This window comes from Oncorhynchus nerka, linkage group LG10, assembly GCF_034236695.1.
Source record: "Oncorhynchus nerka isolate Pitt River linkage group LG10, Oner_Uvic_2.0, whole genome shotgun sequence".
NCBI lineage: Eukaryota > Metazoa > Chordata > Actinopteri > Salmoniformes > Salmonidae > Oncorhynchus > Oncorhynchus nerka.
In genome coordinates this window covers 94,150,068-94,164,530 of record NC_088405.1, presented here as the reverse complement: position 1 = coordinate 94,164,530, position 14,463 = coordinate 94,150,068, and the positions used below count along the sequence as shown (strand labels likewise).

The 14,463-nt window shown below is 47.2% G+C and overlaps 1 protein-coding gene across 1 annotated transcript in view; it reads left to right on the top strand.

The window, feature by feature from the left end:
- Positions 1 to 12,207, top strand: part of ywhag1 (3-monooxygenase/tryptophan 5-monooxygenase activation protein, gamma polypeptide 1) — a 24,809-nt gene extending 12,602 nt beyond the window's left edge. Inside the window, exon 2 of the mRNA XM_029654534.2 lies at positions 10,932 to 12,207. Within this exon, the coding sequence (XP_029510394.1) occupies positions 10,932 to 11,588 (657 nt within the window). The 3' untranslated portion in view covers positions 11,589 to 12,207. The remainder of the gene's footprint in view (positions 1 to 10,931) is intronic.
- Positions 12,208 to 14,463: the final 2,256 nt, after the last annotated feature.

Below are 14,463 nucleotides of genomic sequence, written 5' to 3'. Positions count from 1 at the left end.
AGCCCATAGACCAGTGTTGTACTTTTTCAGCGAGAACCCCATTGTTTTCTGCTAGAATTTCTGGGAAACCCAAATCAAATGACAATGATAATTTCAATCAATTTTTACATAACATTTTTTAAATCTTAAATTCATTGCATTTTCATCTCTTATCAAAATCAAAATAAACCAATAAATACTTGTACTTAATAAAATAGTATTTTTCTATTTATCTTTCACTAAAAAACATTTGTATATTGTCCCATAAAATAATATTTTTTTGTCCTAATTCTGCGGATCCCACTGTAGTGACCCAGACTTTGAATATCACTTCCGTAGAGGGAATCGTCTTCTACACATCGATTCTAACCACTAACCATTACCCCACTACACCCCAACCTACTACCCCACTATACCCCAACCCACTACCCCACTATATATGAATATCACTTCCGTAGAGGGAATCGTCTTCTACACATCGATTCTAACCACTAACCATTACCCCACTACACCCCAACCTACTACCCCACTATACCCCAACCCACTACCCCACTATATATGAATATCACTTCCGTAGAGGGAATCGTCTTCTACACATCGATTTGTGGACTGTATGTGTGTGTTTGTGTGTTAGCTCATTCTAACCACTAACCACTACCCCCCAACCTACTACCCCACTATACCTGACCCACTACCCCACTATACCCCAACCCACCACCCACTATACCCCAACCCACTACACCACTACACCCCAACCTACTACTACCCCACTATACCCCAACCTACTACCCCACTATACACCAAACCACTACCCCACTATACCCCAACCCACTACCCCACTATACCCCAAACCACTACCCCACTATACCCCAACCTACTATCCCACTATACCCCAACCTACTACCCCACTATACCCCAACCCACTATGCCCCAACCCACTACACCACTACACCCCGACCCACTATACCCTAACCCACTACCCCACTATACCCAACCCACTACCCCACTATACTCCAACCCACTACCCCACTATAATCCAACCCACTACCCCACTATACCCCAACCCACTACACCCAACCCACTACCCCACTATACCCCAAACCACTACCCCACTATACCCCAACCCACTACCCCACTATACCCCAAACCACTACACCCCAACCCACTACCCCACTATACCCCAACTACCACTACCCTACTATAACCCAACCCACTACCCTACTATACCCCAACCCACTACCCCACTATATCCAAACCCACCACCCCACTATATCCCAAACCCACTACCCTACTATACCCCAAACCCACTACCCCACTATACCCCAAACCACTACACCCCAACCCACTACCCTACTATACCCCAACCCACTACCCTACTATACCCCAACCCACTACCCCACTATATCCAAACCCACTACCCCACTATATCCAAACCTACCACCCCACTATACCCCAACCCACTACCCCACTATACCCCAAACCCACTACCCTACTATACCCCAAACCCACTACCCCACTATACCCCAAACCCACTACCCCACTATACCCCAAACCCACTACCCCACTATACCCCAAACCCGCTACCCCCACTATACCCCAAACCCACTATACCCCAAACCCACTATACCCCAAACCCACTACCCCACTATACCCCAAACCACTACCCCACTATACCCCAAACCCACTACCCCACTATATCCAAACCCACCACCCCACTATATCCCAAACCCACTACCCTACTATACCCCAAACCCACTACCCCACTATACCCCAAACCACTACACCCCAACCCACTACCCCACTATACCCCAACCCACTACCCTACTATACCCCAACCCACTACCCCACTATATCCAAACCCACTACCCCACTATATCCAAACCAACTACCCCCAACCCACTACCCCACTATATCCAAACCCACTACCCCACTATATCCAAACCTACCACCCCACTATACCCCAACCCACTACCCCACTATACCCCAAACCCACTACCCTACTATACCCCAAACCCACTACCCCACTATACCCCAAACCCACTACCCCACTATACCCCAAACCCGCTACCCCACTATACCCCAAACCCACTATACCCCAAACCCACTATACCCCAAACCCACTACCCCACTATACCCCAAACCCACTACCCCACTATACCCCAAACCCGCTACCCCACTATACCCCAAACCCACTATACCCCAAACCCACTATACCCCAAACCCACTACCCTACTATACCCCAACCCACTACCCCACTATACCCCAAACCCACTACCCCACTATACCCCAAACCCACTACCCTACCGTATTACCTACACAAGTCATTGTCCTTCTCTCATTGGCAGTATATCCAGCTGTGGCTACAGATGGTAGAGTATGGCTGACCAAAACAAAGCACATCTCTGTCAGTTCGCACCCCTCTCTGTTAGCTGGCCACTAGCGAGTCATCTAGCCAGAGGGGAAGGTTGCGATTGGCCAGATGTAGGAGGAGGGGAAGATAAAGTACCTTCAATGTCAAAACAACTTATCAATGAAGGAGTGTAGTGTTATTTATCCTTATTTCACAAGTTAAGTTGACTGTTTTACAGAAACAACCTGGGGAAGAATGAGCCAATTGAAAGCTGGGGATGATTAGGTGGCCATGATGGTATGAGGGCCAGATTGGGAACTTAGCCAGGACACCAGGGTTAACACCCCTACTCTTATGATAAGTGCCATGGGATCTTTAGTGACCACAGAGAGTCAGGACACTCGTTTTAACATCCCATCCGAAAGACAGCACCTTACACAGGGCAATTTCCCATTCATTGCCCTGGGGTATTGGGATCTCCACAGACCAGAGGGAAGAGGGCCCCCTACTGGACCTCCAACACCACTTCCAGCAGCATCTGGACCAAACAGGACCGGCCCTGCTTAGCTTCAGAGGCAAGCCAGCAGTGGGATGCAGGGTGGTATGCTGCTGGCAGGAGGAGTTAGGTGTGAAATCAGTATTTATGTCTATTAATGTTGTCTGCGTGTTTGAGGATAGGCATATACCTGTGAGAGGAACAGTATCATTAGTTAAACATGGTGTTTTATGTATTCCATTTTTTTTGCGGGAATAAACAGGTGATTTGGTGACTCAATGTATTCACAACCTATACTGAGAGAGCGAGTTGGGGGGGGGGGGGGGGGGGGGATTTTGTTTCTTGGGTACCCAGTCCATGGCTCCGAGAACAAACAAAATAACAAATCCCACTTGGATATCTGAGGAGAAGAGGAAACCAAGGAAGGCAAAGTCATCTCTTTTTAATTTTTTAATATTTTTAATATTTTTTAAACATTTTTTATCAAGGGCTGAAATCATCATAGGCAGTTTGGAATGTTAGGCTTGGCTATGACTCACAGATTACTTGCTCGGATTCTGGAAGTGGACTGTAAGCTGTGATCTGATTCTGGACGGGTTCTAGAACCCCGTCTTACGTGGTTTAGGGGAAGGAGATTATGCTGCAAAATGGATCTGGGAAATGGATCTGTTCCAAACTATAGAGAGAGAGAGAGAGCTGAGAAAGAGTAGACAATAAATTAGAGTGAGCAATCTCTTCCCTTCTCAATCAAATGAAAGCTGACATGGAAAGATAACAGGAGTGATTTATGCCTAGACGTCCCTGGATAGGCAGGGCTGGTTAGGGTTAGAGTGTAGTGTTGGGCTGGTTAGGGGTAGAGTGTAGTGTTTGGGCTGGTTAGGGGTAGAGTTTAGTGTTGGGCTGGTTAGGGGTAGAGTGTAGTGTTGGGCTGGTTAGGGGTAGAGTGTAGTGTTGGGCTGGTTAGGGGTAGAGTGTAGTGTTGGGCTGGTTAGGGGTAGAGTGTAGTGTTGGGCTGGTTAGGGTTAGAGTGTAGTGCTGGGCTGGTTAGGGGTAGAGTGTAGTGTTGGGCTGGTTAGGGTAGAGTGTAGTGTTGGGCTGGTTAGAGTGTAGTGTTGGGCTGATTAGGGTTAGAGTGTAGTGTTGGGCTGGTTAGGGTTAGAGTGTAGTGTTGGGCTGGGCTGGTTAGGGGTAGAGTGTAGTGTTGGGCTGGTTAGTGGTAGAGTGTAGTGTTGGGCTGGTTAGTGTGTAGTGTTGGGCTGGTTAGGGTAGAGTGTAGTGTTGGGCTGGTTAGGGGTAGAGTGTAGTGTTTGGGCTGGTTAGGGTAGAGTGTAGTGTTGGGCTGGTTAGGGTAGAGTGTAGTGTTGGGCTGGTTAGGGTTAGAGTGTAGTGTTGGGCTGGTTAGGGGTAGAGTGTAGTGTTGGGCTGGTTAGGGGTAGAGTGTAGTGTTGGGCTGGTTAGGGGTAGAGTGTAGTGTTGGGCTGGTTAGGGTAGAGTGTAGTGTTGGGCTGGTTAGGGTAGAGTGTAGTGTTGGGCTGGTTAGGGGTAGAGTGTAGTGTTGGGCTGGTTAGGGGGTAGTGTTGGGCTGGTTAGGTAGAGTGTAGTGTTGGGCTGGTTAGGGGTAGAGTGTAGTGTTGGGCTGGGCTGGTTAGGGGTAGAGTGTAGTGTTGGGCTGTTAGGGGTAGAGTGTAGTGTTGGGCTGGTTAGAGTGTAGTGTTGGGCTGGTTAGAGTGTAGTGTTGGGCTGGTTAGGGGTAGAGTGTAGTGTTGGGCTGGTTAGGGTTAGAGTGTAGTGTTGGGCTGGTTAGGGGTAGAGTGTAGTGTTGGGCTGGTTAGGGGTAGAGTGTAGTGTTGGGCTGGGCTGGTTAGGGTAGAGTGTAGTGTTGGGCTGGTTAGGGGTAGAGTGTAGTGTTGGGCTGGTTAGAGTGTAGTGTTGGGCTGGTTAGGGGTAGAGTGTAGTGTTGGGCTGGTTAGGGGTAGAGTGTAGTGTTGGGCTGGTTAGGGTTAGAGTGTAGTGTTGGGCTGGTTAGGGGTAGAGTGTAGTGTTGGGCTGGTTAGGGTAGAGTGTTGGGCTGGTTAGGGGTAGAGTGTAGTGTTGGGCTGGTTAGGGGTAGAGTGTAGTGTTGGGCTAGGCTGGTTAGGGGTAGAGTGTAGTGTTGGGCTGGTTAGGGGTAGAGTGTAGTGTTGGGCTGGTTAGGGGTAGAGTGTAGTGTTGGGCTGGTTAGGGGTAGAGTGTAGTGTTGGGCTGGTTAGGGGTAGAGTGTAGTGTTGGGCTGGTTAGGGGTAGAGTGTAGTGTTGGGCTGGTTAGTGGTAGAGTGTAGTGTTGGGCTGGTTAGGGGTAGAGTGTAGTGTTGGGCTGGTTAGGGGTAGAGTGTAGTGTTGGGCTGGTTAGGGGTAGAGTGTAGTGTTGGGCTGGTTAGGGGTAGAGTGTAGTGTTGGGCTGGTTAGGGTAGAGTGTAGTGTTGGGCTGGTTAGGGGTAGAGTGTAGTGTTGGGCTGGTTAGGGTAGAGTGTAGTGTTGGGCTGGTTAGAGTGTAGTGTTGGGCTGGTTAGGGTTAGAGTGTAGTGTTGGGCTGGTTAGGGGTAGAGTGTAGTGTTGGGCTGGTTAGGGGTAGAGTGTAGTGTTGGGCTGGTTAGGGGTAGAGTGTAGTGTTGGGCTGGTTAGGGGTAGAGTGTAGTGTTGGGCTGGTTAGGGGTAGAGTGTAGTGTTGGGCTGGTTAGGGGTAGAGTGTAGTGTTTGGGCTGGTTAGGGGTAGAGTGTAGTGTTGGGCTGGTTAGGGTTAGAGTGTAGTGTTGGGCTGGTTAGGGGTAGAGTGTAGTGTTGGGCTGGTTAGGGTAGAGTGTAGTGTTGGGCTGGTTAGGGGTAGAGTGTAGTGTTGGGCTGGTTAGGGGTAGAGTGTAGTGTTTGGGCTGGTTAGGGTAGAGTGTAGTGTTGGGCTGGTTAGGGGTAGAGTGTAGTGTTTGGGCTGGTTAGGGTAGAGTGTAGTGTTGGGCTGGTTAGGGGTAGAGTGTAGTGTTGGGCTGGGCTGGTTAGGGGTAGAGTGTAGTGTTGGGCTGGTTAGGGGTAGAGTGTAGTGTTGGGCTGGTTAGAGTGTAGTGTTGGGCTGGTTAGGGGTAGAGTGTAGTGTTGGGCTGGTTAGGGGTAGAGTGTAGTGTTGGGCTGGTTAGAGTGTAGTGTTGGGCTGGTTAGGGGTAGAGTGTAGTGTTGGGCTGGTTAGGGGTAGAGTGTAGTGTTGGGCTGGTTAGGGTTAGAGTGTAGTGTTGGGCTGGTTAGGGGTAGAGTGTAGTGTTGGGCTGGTTAGGGTAGAGTGTTGGGCTGGTTAGGGGTAGAGTGTAGTGTTGGGCTGGTTAGGGGTAGAGTGTAGTGTTGGGCTGGTTAGGGGTAGAGTGTAGTGTTGGGCTGGTTAGGGGTAGAGTGTAGTGTTGGGCTGGTTAGGGGTAGAGTGTAGTGTTGGGCTGGTTAGGGGTAGAGTGTAGTGTTGGGCTGGTTAGTGGTATGGTGTAGTGTTGGGCTGGTTAGGGGTAGAGTGTAGTGTTGGGCTGGTTAGGGGTAGAGTGTAGTGTTGGGCTGGTTAGGGGTAGAGTGTAGTGTTGGGCTGGTTAGAGTGTAGTGTTGGGCTGGTTAGGGTTAGAGTGTAGTGTTGGGCTGGTTAGGGGTAGAGTGTAGTGTTGGGCTGGTTAGGGGTAGAGTGTAGTGTTGGGCTGGTTAGGGGTAGAGTGTAGTGTTGGGCTGGTTAGGGGTAGAGTGTAGTGTTGGGCTGGTTAGGGGTAGAGTGTAGTGTTTGGGCTGGTTAGGGGTAGAGTGTAGTGTTGGGCTGGTTAGGGTTAGAGTGTAGTGTTGGACTGGTTAGGGGTAGAGTGTAGTGTTGGGCTGGTTAGGGTAGAGTGTAGTGTTGGGCTGGTTAGGGGTAGAGTGTAGTGTTGGGCTGGGCTGGTTAGGGGTAGAGTGTAGTGTTTGGGCTGGTTAGGGTAGAGTGTAGTGTTGGGCTGGTTAGGGGTAGAGTGTAGTTTTTGGGCTGGTTAGGGTAGAGTGTAGTGTTGGGCTGGTTAGGGTTAGAGTGTAGTGTTGGGCTGGGCTGGTTAGTGGTAGAGTGTAGTGTTGGGCTGGTTAGGGTAGAGTGTAGTGTTGGGCTGGTTAGGGGTAGAGTGTAGTGTTGGGCTGGTTAGGGGTGAGTGTAGTGTTGGGCTGGTTAGGGGTAGAGTGTAGTGTTGGGCTGGTTAGGGGTAGAGTGTAGTGTTGGGCTGGTTAGGGTTAGAGTGTAGTGTTGGGCTGGTTAGGGTTAGAGTGTAGTGTTGGGCTGGTTAGGGGTAGAGTGTAGTGTTGGGCTGGTTAGGGGTAGAGTGTAGTGTTGGGCTGGTTAGGGGTAGAGTGTAGTGTTGGGCTGGTTAGGGTTAGAGTGTAGTGTTGGGCTGGTTAGGGGTAGAGTGTAGTGTTGGGCTGGTTAGGGGTAGAGTGTAGTGTTGCGCTGGTTAGGGGTAGAGTGTAGTGTTGGGCTGGTTAGGGTTAGAGTGTAGTGTTGGGCTGGTTAGGGGTAGAGTGTAGTGTTGGGCTGGTTAGGGTTAGAGTGTAGTGTTTGGGCTGGTTAGTGGTAGAGTGTAGTGTTGGGCTGGTTAGGGGTAGAGTGTAGTGCTGGGCTGGTTAGTGTTGGGCTGGTTAGGGTAGAGTGTAGTGTTGGGCTGGTTAGGGGTAGAGTGTAGTGTTGGGCTGGTTAGGGGTAGAGTGTAGTGTTGGGCTGGTTAGGGGTAGTGTGTAGTGTTGGGCTGGTTAGGGGTAGTGTGTAGTGTTGGGCTGGTTAGGGGTAGAGTGTTGGGCTGGGCTGGTTAGGGGTAGAGTGTTGGGCTGGGCTGGTTAGGGGTAGAGTGTAGTGTTGGGCTGGTTAGGGGTAGAGTGTAGTGTTGGGCTGGTTAGGGTAGAGTGTAGTGTTTGGGCTGGTTAGGGGTAGAGTGTAGTGTTTACAGGATCCGGGTTGGAGAGTCCTCTGGTAGAGTGTAGTGTTTACAGGATCTGGGTTGGAGAGTCCTGTGGTAGAGTGTAGTGTTTACAGGATCCGGGTTAGAGAGTCCTGTGGTAGAGTGTAGTGTTTACAGGATCCGGGTTGGAGAGTCCTGTGGTAGAGTGTAGTGTTCCTATGTTCTCGACTGGAAAAAGACTTACAAAACCTCCAGGCTGAGCAAGACTTAAAATGTACCATGTTCTCGTTGTACTTGTGTGGATCTGATTAGAAATAGAATAGAACAGAAATATAAATGCAACATGTAACAATTTCAAAGATTTTTACTGAGTTAGAAATTCATTTAAAAATGGAATCAGTCAAATTCATTAGGCCCTAATCTATAGATTTCACATGACTGGGAAAACAGATATGCATCTATTGGTCACAAATACCTTAAAAAAAAAAAAGGTAGGGGGTGTGAATGATCAGAAATCCAGTCAGTATCTGGTGTGACCACCATTTGCCTCATGCAGTGTGACACATCACCTTCGCATAGAGTTGATCAGGCTGTTGATTGTGGGCTGTGGAATGTTGTCCCACTCCTCTTCAATGGCTGTGTAAAGATGCTGGATATTGGCTGGAACACGCTGTTCTACGTGTAAATCCAGAGCATCCCAAACATGCTCAATGGGTGACATGTCTGGTGAGTATGCAGGCCATGGAAGAACATGTTCAGCTTCTGGGAATTGTGTACAGATCCTTGCGACATGGTGCATTATCATGCTGAAACATGAGGTGATGGCGGAGGATGAATGGCACGACAATGGACCTCGGGATCTCATCATGGTATCTCTGTCATCGATAAAATGCAATTGTGCTCGTTGTCCGTAGCCTATTCCTACCATACCATAATACCATAAGACATTTTTGTCTTCTTCTAATGCCCTCTTAAGGGGAAAGTAATCTAAAAGTAGCTGAATGTAATCAGATTACATTACTGAGTTTGGGTAATCTAAAAGTAGCTGAATGTAATCAGATTACATTACTGAGTTTGGGTAATCTAAAAGTAGCTGAATGTAATCAGATTACATTACTGAGTGTGGGTAATCTAAAAGGTACGTTACTGATTAGTTTTGGACAGGTAACTAATAACTGTAACAGATTACATTTAGAAAGTAACTTACCCAACCCTGACAATCAGAATGGAAAAGGACCCATTGAAACCACTTAGAATGTATGTGTTGCCACCCTAGGATCACTCACTATTCATAAAGCACCCTAGGATCACTCACTACTCATAAAGCACCCTGGGATCACTCACTATTCATAAAGCACCCTAATAATAAAGCACCCTGGGATCACTCACTAGTCATAAAGCACCCTAGGATCACTCACTACCCATAAAGCACCCTAGGATCACTCACTACTCATAAAGCACCCTAGGATCACTCACTACCCATAACGCACCCTGGGATCACTCACTACCCATAAAGCACCCTGGGATCACTTACTACTCATAAAGCACCCTAGGATCACTCACTACTCATAAAGCACCCTGGGATCACTACTCACTACTCATAAAGCACCCTGGGATCACTTACTACTCATAAAGCACCCTAGGATCACTCACTACTCATAAAGCTAAATGTAGAGCTTTTATTATTCAAAAACATAAAATACCATCAAATATCGTCATAAATTTGAAAAAAATACAATTATATGATATTTTGGCCATATCGCCCAGCCCTAATATCACCCATGGTTGGGTCATTGCTTTCCAAGTTACTAAATGTTAACTTTGTCTGTCTTTTTTGACAAGACATTTCAGTTCAAGTGATATGTTGCCGTTCTTCTGCCAGCACTGGAAAATGGCAACATATACCCTAAAAGGTTAGTGTGCTTTTAGGTTTGGCTGTAAACTGTCATAATCAAACAGCAGAACTGTAGATCTGTTTTCTCGGGATCCCTCAGGCAACAGGCCAAGAAACACTGCAAAGCGCCTTAAAGCAACCAATCAAGTGGGTTTAATTCTGTGCTTTTTTTTAAAAAGTTCACCAAAATCTCTCTAGTTTAGGAGGTTTAGAATATAACTCGTTTTTTGTGTGTGTGTTTGTCATAGACAAACACATTCAGTAGGGCTACCACCAGACAAAGAGGGCTTGGTGTGAACTATAAAGCCACTGCCAGGGCCCCCATGCTCTGGCAGTGGAATTAAGGCCCTGGAGAGGAATCAAGGCCCTGAAACAGAGGGTATGTGTCCCAAATGGGACTCTAATCCCTATATAGTGCACTACTTTTGTCCAGAGCCCTATGGCTGCTATTTGGGACACACTCGAGTAGTAGGCTTTATATCCAGAGCAGAGGGGTGAAGTATGTAAAGATGGCTGTGATGTGTGCTACACTGCATGGTCTCCTCTCTGTGAGGGTATAAAGAAGTTCAACCCGGTAGTCAGACAGACACAGGCCTGTAGAAACAAAACAAGCTTTCAGAGCAGGAGAAAGCCAATGAGCAGCCAGGGACATGATGTCAGCTTACGACAGATAGGCGTGGTCCAGCCTCGGCCTGAAGCTGTTGGATACCATGACAGTTAGAGTCATCCCACCTCTGACCTCTATCGTTGTGTGACTCATCATGAATGACTAACTGTGCATTCCAATAGCCTCCTTAGTTGTTTTCCTGGTTCAGTATAGAGTATGTTATCTTGATTTTCCTAGCTAACCTAGCTGCTGTGCAACTCAATATTTCTTTGTTTATCATGACGAGCTATGTAGGTTATATCAATATAAAACGTTGTTTCAGCCAGTAAAGGAACACATGGCGAAATGAACATATGGCACGGCCAAGTTTTCAAATCTGCCAATAGAAGTCATTTACAAGATAAAAATACTGTTCTAAGGTAAACGGTATATTATAAATATAAAAATACTGTTCTAAGGTAAACGGTATATTATAAATATAAAAATACTGTTCTAAGGTAAACGGTATATTATAAATATAAAAATACTGTTCTAAGGTAAACGGTATATTATAAATATGAAAATACTGTTCTAAGGTAAACGGTATATTATAAATATAAAAATACTGTTCTAAGGTAAACGGTATATTATAAATATATATGATAAAACAGCAACACCGAGCCATTCCTGTTCCTATTTTTCCCCTCTCTGTCTCCTAGGTGACAGAGTCGAACGAGGCCTTGTCCAACGAGGAGAGGAACCTGCTCTCTGTGGCCTATAAGAACGTGGTGGGGGCGCGGCGCTCGTCCTGGCGCGTCATCTCCAGCATCGAGCAGAAGACCTCGGCGGACGGCAACGAGAAGAAGATGGAGATGGTGCGCGCGTACCGCGAGAAGATCGAGAAGGAGCTGGAGACCGTGTGTCAGAACGTGCTCAACCTCCTGGACAACTTCCTGATCAAGAACTGCAACGACACGCAGCACGAGAGCAAAGTGTTTTACCTGAAGATGAAAGGCGACTACTACCGCTACCTGGCCGAGGTGGCCACGGACGAGAAGAGGGTTGGCGTGGTGGAGTCCTCTGAGAAGTCCTACAGCGAGGCCCATGAGATCAGCAAGGAGCACATGCAGCCCACCCACCCCATCCGCCTGGGTCTCGCCCTCAACTACTCCGTGTTTTACTACGAGATCCAAAATGCACCTGAGCAGGCCTGCCACCTGGCCAAGACCGCTTTCGATGACGCCATCGCTGAGCTAGACACCCTGAACGAGGACTCCTACAAAGACTCTACCCTCATCATGCAGCTGCTACGAGACAACTTGACACTGTGGACGAGCGACCAGCAAGACGACGAGGGTGGCGAGACCAATAACTAGAGAGTCCCTAAAGAGACCTACGTGTCCTGTTTCAGCCAATACACACAACACGCCCACGCGCTCACAAATGACAACAAACAAAAATGAAACAGTTCTTAGAAATGTTAAAATGTTGGCTGGTGGAACTTTGGTAGCCACTTTTGCCGATGATACAACAGCAGCTGCAGTTCTTTATTTTTCCCGACGAATATAAAAAGTGAAGAAACAATTTAATTAAAAAGAGGAGTAGGAGGGGAGATGAGTTTAGTTTCTAGTATAGTTTAAAAAATAATAGATAAACCCTTCCCTTCTTGATTGCCTCTGCAACTTGTCAAAACACCACTTGAGAATGAAGAAGGTCTGTGGTCAGTGAGTCAGTGAGTCAGTGAGTCAGTCAGTGAGTCAGTGAGTCAGTGAGTGAGTCAGTGAGTCAGTGAGTAGAGTGTGGCTGTTGCGTTAGAGACGACACCCTCACGCTGGCATGGAGACCGGCATGTTATGTCGTTAGCTACATGAAGTGGAGCTGCTTATTTAACTTTTGTGGTAAGGGAGGAGGAACATTCAAAAGTGTAAGGGGAGATCGACGCTTGTGCAAAAATAAAATTAATATATAGAATATTTAAAAAATAATCATAATAATTAATCACCTCGCAAAAAAAAAAATAAGAGTTGCAAACAGTTTCCTGATAGGGTGAAAGAGCTATCGTATCTCTAGCCAGAAACCTCAGACTTACCAACATGGGAATCTAGAAGTATGCTTCACCCTGTAATGGTAATCATTGAGCGAAGTCAGTTATTGTTTGTGGTTATTGAACATAACCCAATGTTTTGTTCCCATGATCTCAGCAATTGGTTTGGACCCAGTCATCTAGAGTACTGTAACGCAAGCAGGAGGAAACAGACCACCAGTCCTCTCATGCACTGATACGCTATACAGTCATCCAGACTAGAGTACTATAACGAAAGCAGGAGGAAACAGACCACCAGTACAGTCCTCTCATGCACTGATAGAGTACTATAACGCTATCCTCTCATGCAGTCATCCAGACTAGAGTACTGTAACGAAAGCAGGAGGAAACAGACCACCAGTCCACTCATGCACTGATACGCTATACAGTCATCCAGACTAGAGTACTGTAACGAAAGCAGGAGGACCAACCTCTCAGACCATACGCCAGTCCTCTCTGTAACGAAAGCAGGAGGAAACAGACAGCCAGTCCTCTCATGAACTGATACGCTATACAGTCATCCAGACTAGAGTACTGTAACGAAAGCAGGAGGAAACAGACAGCCAGACCTCTCATGCACTGATACGCTATACAGTCATCCAGACTAGAGTACTGTAACGAAAGCAGGAGGAAACAGACCACCAGTACAGTCCTCTCATGAACTGATACGCTATACAGTCATCCAGACTAGAGTACTGTAACGCAAGCAGGAGGAAACAGACCACCAGTCCTCTCATGCACTGATACGCTATACAGTCATCCAGACTAGAGTACTGTAACGAAAGCAGGAGGAAACAGACCACCAGTACAGTCCTCTCATGCACTGATAATTATACAGTCATCCAGACTAGTCCTCTCATGCACTGACTATAAGTCATCCAGAAAGCAGGAGGAAACAGACCACCAGTACAGTCCTCTCATGCACTGATACGCTATACAGTCATCCAGACTAGAGTACTATAACTACAGTCCTCTCATGCACTGATACGCTATACAGTCATCCAGACTAGAGTACTGTAAGCAGGAGGAAACAGACAGTACAGTCCTCTCATGCATTGATACGCTATACAGTCATCCAGACTAGAGTACTGTAACGAAAGCAGGAGGAAACAGACCACCAGTACAGTCCTCTCATGCATTGATACGCTATACAGTCATCTAGAGTACTGTAACGAAAGCAGGAGGAAGCACACAGACAGTACAGTCCTCTCATGCACTGATACGCTATACAGTCATCCAGACTAGAGTACTGTAACGAAAGCAGGAGGAAACAGACCACCAGTACAGTCCTCTCATGCACTGATAATTATACAGTCATCCAGACTAGAGTACTATAACGAAAGCAGGAGGAAACAGACCACCAGTACAGTCCTCTCATGCACTGATACGCTATACAGTCATCCAGACTAGAGTACTATAACGAAAGCAGGAGGAAACACACAGACAGTACAGTCCTCTCATGCACTGATACGCTATACAGTCATCCAGACTAGAGTACTATAACGAAAGCAGGAGGAAGCACACAGACAGTACAGTCCTCTCATGCATTGATACGCTATACAGTCATCCAGACTAGAGTACTGTAACGAAAGCAGGAGGAAACAGACCACCAGTACAGTCCTCTCATGCATTGATACGCTATACAGTCATCTAGAGTACTGTAACGAAAGCAGGAGGAAGCACACAGACAGTATGCACTGATACAGTCATCCAGACTAGAGTACTGTAACGAAAGCAGGAGGAAACAGACCACCAGTACAGTCCTCTCATGCATTGATACGCTATACAGTCATCCAGACTAGAGTACTGTAACGAAAGCAGGAGGAAACAGACCACCAGTACAGTCCTCTCATGCATTGATACGCTATACAGTCATCCAGACTAGAGTACTATAACGAAAGCAGGAGGAAGCACACAGACAGTACAGTCCTCTCATGCACTGATACGCTATACAGTCATCCAGACTAGAGTACTATAACGAAAGCAGGAGGAAACAGACAGCCAGTCCTCTCATGCACTGATACGCTATACAGTCATCCAGACTAGAGTACTGTAACGCAAGCAGGAGGAAACAGACCACCAGTACAGTCCTCTCATGCATTGATACGCTATACAGTCATCCAGACTAGAGTACTGTAATGAAAGCAGGAGGAAACAGACCACCAGTA